Source organism: Propithecus coquereli, unplaced genomic scaffold, assembly GCF_000956105.1.
Source record: "Propithecus coquereli isolate 6110/MARCELLA unplaced genomic scaffold, Pcoq_1.0 Scaffold342, whole genome shotgun sequence".
NCBI lineage: Eukaryota > Metazoa > Chordata > Mammalia > Primates > Indriidae > Propithecus > Propithecus coquereli.
This window is the reverse complement of record NW_012149086.1, coordinates 1,454,650-1,461,852: the sequence shown is the minus strand read 5'-3', so window position 1 is coordinate 1,461,852 and position 7,203 is coordinate 1,454,650. Positions and strand designations below refer to the sequence as shown.

General features: G+C 42.7%; 1 protein-coding gene across 2 annotated transcripts; it reads left to right on the top strand.

The window, feature by feature from the left end:
- The first annotated feature begins 236 nt into the window (after positions 1 to 236).
- On the top strand, positions 237 to 2,171 carry LOC105815721 (DDB1- and CUL4-associated factor 8-like protein 2). 2 transcript variants are annotated; one of them, XM_012650960.1, is made up of 2 exons: positions 237 to 596; positions 651 to 2,171. In XM_012650960.1, exons 1-2 carry the CDS (start codon positions 237 to 239, stop codon positions 2,169 to 2,171), a joined length of 1,881 nt encoding a protein of 626 aa, XP_012506414.1. The 2 variants fall into 2 exon arrangements, with proteins under 2 accessions (XP_012506414.1, XP_012506416.1); XM_012650962.1 differs by having other exon boundaries at positions 237 to 611; positions 675 to 2,171.
- Positions 2,172 to 7,203: the final 5,032 nt, after the last annotated feature.

The following is a 7,203-nucleotide window of genomic DNA, read 5'->3' as shown; positions in this document are numbered from 1 at the left end:
TGCTGCGAGGACGCAATGTTGGCAGAAGTCTTTTGAACCTCACCAGCTTCCGTACTCGTAATTGCTTCAGCCGCCCATTTCCCCTTCTGCTTTAGCCCGCCACGTTGGCGTCTCCGTGCCGCTAGCGTCCTTTCTCCTCAGGTCTGTCCTCATTCGGGACGGGTCTGCCCACTTCCCTTAGCTACTAAGGGTCAGCTTTTCCCGTTCCAGATCAGCTACAGCAAACACTGTTCAAGATGTCCCGCGAAGAGAGCGCCACAGGCGGCCTACCAGACTTAGAGGACGGAAGCCACCTCAGCAGCGCCGAGGAGAGGTCTGGAGCAATGGCGGGGAGGGAGCCATACTTAGATAGTGAAATGGAGGCCTCAGAACCTCCGAGATTGACCGGAGATGGCGGTGGTGCCAGGGATGGTGGTTTCCCCAACTATGCCGGCATAGAAAGTCAAGGAGCAGACACAGAAAGTTCAAGTGAGGACATTAACATTGATGATACGGACGACTTTGACCCTTTCTGTATCAGTGGTGAAAGCCTGTTCCATTATCACTTGGAGGAGGAAGGGGAGGAGGAAGGGGAGGAGGAAGAGGAGGAGGAAGACGTGGAGATAGAGGAGGTGGACGAAGTGGAGATGGAGGAGGTGGAAGGAGTGGAGATAGAGGATGAGGAAGAATCGGAGATAGAGGATGAGGAAGAATCGGAGATAGAGGAGGAGGAAGAAGAGGAGGAAGAGGAAGAGGAGCCTCGGTTGTGTGTAAGGTGCAGTCAGGCCAACCATGAGCAGATTTCAGCAGATGAGGATCGGGCCCTGGAGGACTGGGTATCCTCAGAGACATCGGCCCTGCCCCGACCTCGCTGGCAAGTTCTTACTGCTCTTCGGCAGCGGCAGCTGGGCTCAAGTGCCCGCTTTGTATATGAGGCCTGTGGGGCCAGAGCTTTTGTGCAGCGTTTCTACCTGCAGTGTATCCTTGAAGGTCATGTCGGCTGTGTGAACACTGTGCACTTTAACCAGCGTGGCACCCGGCTGGCTACTAGCAGTGATGACTTGAAGGTGATAGTGTGGGACTGGATGCGTGAGCGGCCAGTACTGGACTTTGAGAGTGGCCACAAAAATAATGTCTTTCAGGCTAAGTTCCTTCCTAACTGTGGTGATTCCATCCTGGCCACATGTGCCCGTGATGGCCAGGTACGAGTAGCAGATCTATCTATTATGCCATACAGCAAGAATACTAGATGTGTGGCCCAGCACAAGGCAGCCTCCCACAAGCTGGCTCTGGAGCCAGACTCCCCTTTTAAGTTCCTAAGTTCAGGTGAAGATGCAGTTGTCTTCACCATTGACCTCAGACAAGGCAGGCCAGCTTCAAAAGTGGTGGTAACCAAAGAGAGGGAGAAGAAAGTGGGACTGTACACAATCTATGTGAATCCTGTCAATACCTACCAATTTGCAGTGGGTGGACAAGATCAGTTTGTAAGGATTTATGACCAGAGGAAAATTGATGAGAATGAGAACAATGGCGTACTCAAGAAATTTTGTCCTCATCACCTGATTAACTGTGATTCCAAAACAACTATCACTTGCCTCGTGTACAGCCACGATGGCACAGAGCTCCTGGCCAGCTACAGTGATGATGATATTTACCTCTTCAATTCCTCTCATGATGATGGTGCTCAATATGTTAAGAGATATAAGGGGCACAGAAATAATGTCACAATCAAAGGTGTCAATTTCTATGGCCCTAAGAGTGAGTTTGTAGTGAGCGGTAGTGATTGTGGGCACATCTTCCTCTGGGAGAAATCATCCTGCCAGATCATTCAGTTAATGGAGGGGGATAATGAAGGCGCAGTAAACTGTCTTGAACCCCACCCTTGCCTACCTGTGTTGGCAACCAGTGGCCTAGACCATGATGCCAAGATCTGGGCACCCACAGCTAAAGCTTCCACTGAGCTCACTGGGCTAAAGAATGTGATTAAGAAGAACAAGCAAGAACGAGATGAAGATAACTTGCAGCACCCTGACCTGGTTGACAGCCACATGCTTCGGTTCCTTATGCATCACCTGACACAAAGAGGTCCTCAACAGCACTGGGGAGATCCTGAAGTTGGGGTCGTAGGTGGAGGCTTGTATGAGTCTTCCAGCTCCTCAGATTCGTCCGAGGAGGAGGAGAACCAAGACTGAGTGCAGTGCTTGCCTTCCTGAAGGCCTCGTACCCATTCCAGCTAGATGCCAGCTCTAGTACACTGGACTTAAAAATTCAGTTTGACTAATTTAGATTTGTTAATAGATTAATAGATTTACCTTTTGTCTTTTATTTTCCACAAGATAATCTAAAAACCATCTCTTCTATCTCTTTCCTCTCTACTTCCCTTCCTTCCTCCCACATTCTTCCTCTCTGGTTCTTCCCCTCTTACTTGGTTTCTTTATTCCTCTTTTATTATCCTTTATCTTTATATGAATGCATAAGCAATTTATTTGTGCCTTTTTTGCTATATTCCTTTATAGTTGACCCCTAAAGTTTCCTAATTTTGTTGAAAAAATTAATAACCTTATTAGATGTATCTTCTCATTTTTGACATTCTGAAAACTATGACCTTTTTACCTTTTTTTCACGTCTAGCAATTTATTCTGAAGATCAGTTTGTTCAGTTGACTTGATAATTTCAGAAATGTGTTTATTCTTTAAAAATAAAGTTAAATAAAACAAACCATGGTTTTGTTCCTTGAATACCGACACTTGGTGCCACACACACTCAGAAAAGGAAAAGAAGAGAAAATGCTGGGTAGATAAATTCCTAACCAGATAATTCACCCCCTTAGAATAAATAACTTGGGGTTAGCCATATTTTCTGAATCTATATTTTAATAATATTGATTAATTTGAGCACACCGAAGCTGGGAAGAAGTAAATTAAATGTAATCACATGAAATTGTTCGCTCTGCACTTTCAAATTTTCTTGAAGTTTTATGGTTGAGAACTCCCACAGGATTACCTTCTAGGAAGTCCTCCTGGGACAACCAGGTTTTGTAAGATGCCAGGCAGGAGTATAAGAATCCCTCATATTTGAAAATATATATTCCAATTAACTTTTAAGAGTAACAATGTTGCAGTAAAAATTGTTTATGCTTATAGACAACCATTTGATATAATTGGAAGAAAAATCTTGTTAGACATCATGCATTGCTAAACTCTCAACTGATTTTAAATTGCTTTAAAAATGGTTTTAAGCCTTATTTAATGTAAATTTGGGGTACTGGATGTCCAATTATGCTTCAATAATTTTTATTCTTGTTTTATACATGTTATTTGTGTAGGTAAATGCAAAAGATCACCTTCCCCCCAACACCCATAAACTATAACACACCCTTCTTTGCAGACTTCTGTTGATAAAAAGATGTCATGAAACATCTTATACCCTGACATTGGCTTTCCTTTAATAATATTCCTTGAAATAGGTATTATCTCTGGTCCCTTGGAAGCAAGTAGAGAAATTTGCATAATGAGATTAGACTTTGGAATGGACAATAGGTTGACCAAAGTTCCTGCTCACTGAGATTCAAAGTTAGGAACAACTACCCTGGAATCTGGGGGCCTCAAGAAACCCCTACCAAGGACCCCTGCCTAGGGCTGCTGTCAGGAATCGACCTTAAGATCCCAAAAGGGAACTTAATGTGGAGAATGCAATGAGACTGAGCTGAGCACTGTTGTTTAAAACAGGGCATAAGGAGAAGAGAGTTATAAACTAGAATCCCAAGTTTGGGGCATCATGTATAACGTCCTGGGATGCATACCACTAACAACATTAACAAAACATTAGAAAAACAGCATTTGGGATTTCGAGTGAAAATGAGTGTTAGAAAAATAGCAAAAACAGATTTATTATATAGTTATTTTTCTACTTGCTGTTTGGAAGCAAGTCTGCCTCTCTGGGGGATTTATACCCTGCCAACTTAGCTATGCTAAAACCTTTGTGGTTTTTTTGTTGTTGTTTTTTTTTTTTTGAGACAGTCTTACTCTGTCAACCTGGGTAGAGTGCAGTGGTGCTATCATAGCTCACTGCAGCCTCAAACTCCTGGGCTCAAGCGATCCTCCTGCCTCAGCCTCCCGAGTAGCTGGAACTACAGGTGCGTGCCACCACACCTGGCTACTTTGAGTAGAGATGGGTCTCACTCTTGCTCAGGCTGGTCTTGAACTCCGGAGCTCAAGCAATCCTTCCGCCTTGGCTTCCCAGAGTGCTAGGGTTACAGGTGTGAGCCGCTGCACCCAGCTATAAAAGCTAAAACTTTGTTCAGCATTCCCTGTATGATTCTGAGATTGCTTGTGCTATGAGAGGCATTTGGTGAAAGATTTGGAAGGCAAAGGTAAAGCAGTAGCCATATGTGTTTTACGCTCAGCGTGTAAGACCTGGGGCATCAAGTGCTGCTGAAGCTCGTGAACATTTTTGCTTATGTGCTGGCTTACCTTATTGGAGTGGGATTGCAGGCGGGCCCACAACTGCTCCAGCTTCTCCCTCATATTTTTCTTCAGCTTCACTAACTCCATGAAAAAGAGTGTCCACTTCTCTTGCGGGGCACTCATGTCATTGAAGTTGGGAGGTTTGGAGGCAGTGAAAGATCAACAAGAGTTCCAGTCAGTCCTTGTGAGTTCCAGATATTCCTCATGTATTTCCATTTATCCTTGCTTCCCCAACTTCACACTCATCTTTCCGTTCTGACTGGCCTGCTGACTTCAGGCTCTGGCACCTGAAGCAAAGGCAAGAGCCTTACTAAGACTGGTTAACAAGATCCCACAATTAAATAAGGCTTGGACCCTATTATAAGTCCCTTATTATATGTGTATCACCCACAGTGTTTCTCATTCTCTGATCGAACCCTGAGTGATTCAATCTCCCCCACATGCTTTGGACTGAATAAGTCACCAGGTTACTTGTACTTGGAAATTTGCCATTTGGCGGAATTAAAGGCCCTTAAAGGAAGAGGTCAAACTTGGTGTGTGTGTGTGTGTGTGTGTGTGTGTGTGTGTGTGTGTGTGTGTGTGTGTGTGTGTGTGTGTGTGTGTATTTTAAATAAATAAATTGAAAAATAAAGTTAATAATATAGGTGAAAACCCAGATGGTGAAGTACTATTGCTCTTTGCTTTTTGTGCTTCACAGATACTGCAATTTTTACATATTGAAGGTTTGTGGCAACCCTGTGTTGAGCAAGTCTATCAGTGCCACTTTTTCTACTAGCACATGCTCATTTCAAGTCTCTGTGTCACATTTTGGTAATTCTCTCAATAATTCAAGCTTTTTCATTATTATTATATCTGTTATGGTGATCTGTGGTCAGTGATCTTTGATGTTACTATTGCAGTTGTTTTGGAGCACCACGAGCTGCACTCATGTAAGACACAGAACTTAATCAACCAATGTGGTGTGTGTTGTGACTGTTCCACTGGCCAGCTGTCCTCATGTCTGTCTCTTCTCGGGCCTTCCTATTTCGTAAGGCACAACAATATTGAAATTAGGCCAATCAATAATCCTACAATGTCCAGCAAGTGTTCAAGTGAAAGGAAGAGTCGTATGTCTCTCACTTTAAATAAAAAGCTAGAAATGATTAAGCTCAGTGAGGAAGGCTTATTAAAAGCCAAGATCGGCTGAAAGCTAGGCTTCTTCCACCAAACAGCTCTGTTGTGAATGTAAAGGAAAAGGCCTTCAAATAAATTGAAAGTGCCACTCTAGTGAACACATGAATGGTAAGAAAGTGAAACAGTTTTATTTCTGATGTGGAGAAAGTTTGAGCGCTCTGGATGGAAGATCAAACCAGCCACCACATTTTTTTTTAATTCAGGATATTATGAGGGTACCAACACTTGGGTTACATGAAATGCATTTGTCTTGCTCAAGCCAGGGCCACAAGCGTGTCCTTCCCCCATACAGTGCGCCCCGTCTCCATTAGCTGTGGGTTTACTCACCCCACCCTCTCTAAACCACACCTCCCACCCCCTCTACCTGACCGGCACCCAGTGAGTATTACTACCATGCGAACACCTTAGTGTTGATCAGTCAGTACCAGTTTGATGGTGAGTACATGTGGTGCATGGTTTTCCATCCCTGTGATACCTCACTTTGAAGGATGGGCTCAAGCTCTATCCAGGATAATACGAGAGGTGCTATATCACCATTGTTTCTTATAGCTGAATAGTACTGCATGGTATACATATACCACATTTTATTCATCCACTCGTATTGATGGTCACTTGGGTTGTTTCCACATCTTTGCAATTGTGAATTGTGCTGCTATAAACATTCAAGTGCAGATGTCTTTTTTATAGAATGTCTTTTGTTGCTTTGGGTAGATGCCCAGTAATGGGATTGCTGGATCAAACGGTAGTTCTACTTGCAGCTCTTTGAGGTATTTCCATATTGCTTTCCACAGAGGTTGCACTAGTTTACAGTCCCACCAGCAGTGTATGAGTGTTTCTATCTCTCCACATCCACACAAACATTTATTGTTTTGGGACTTTTTGATAAAGGCCATTCTCACTGGAGATAAGTGATATCTCATTGTGGTTTTGTGGATTTTTAAAGTTTTAATTTATGCACATATTGGTCTTAACACATAGAAGAGAGCAATAGAATATAACGACTACCAGCCTTCCATGAAATACTAGGCAAAACTAACAATTCAATTGGTTTAATAAGCAGGTAAAACTTCACCTTTAGCTTTAATTTTTCAACATCAATTATTTTCCTTCCAATATGGAATGTCCGCAGGACAGTTCTGTGCAGGCCCTCATGGCCTTTATGAAATATTATAATTTTCTTCTAGTTATGCACGAAATTTAACTGCATAAAGTTGTGACAGATGCCAAACTATACTTTTAACAAGACATCTTCTGGCAGCCATTTCTTAAAAGGACAGGTGCGGAAAAAAAATAGAGATAGAAAAATATACAATGGAGCATAACTGCTAAATGGTAGACCAAAAGACTTTCGGAGAGTTCTGATAGTCCAACAGTGACCTTCAGCAGTGCTCATTATATTAATACAATGTCGTGAGCTGAAAGCATTATGCAACAAATTCACAATAGACTGGATCTTAGCCATCTTGTGATTGACTTCTATGAACTTCACTATCTTATATTGCTTCAACTTTAGCCTCAATAGTGAAATGAGAGGTTTGGATTTTCAAATTTACTTCTCATGTCTTACGGAGCACTTAATATATAT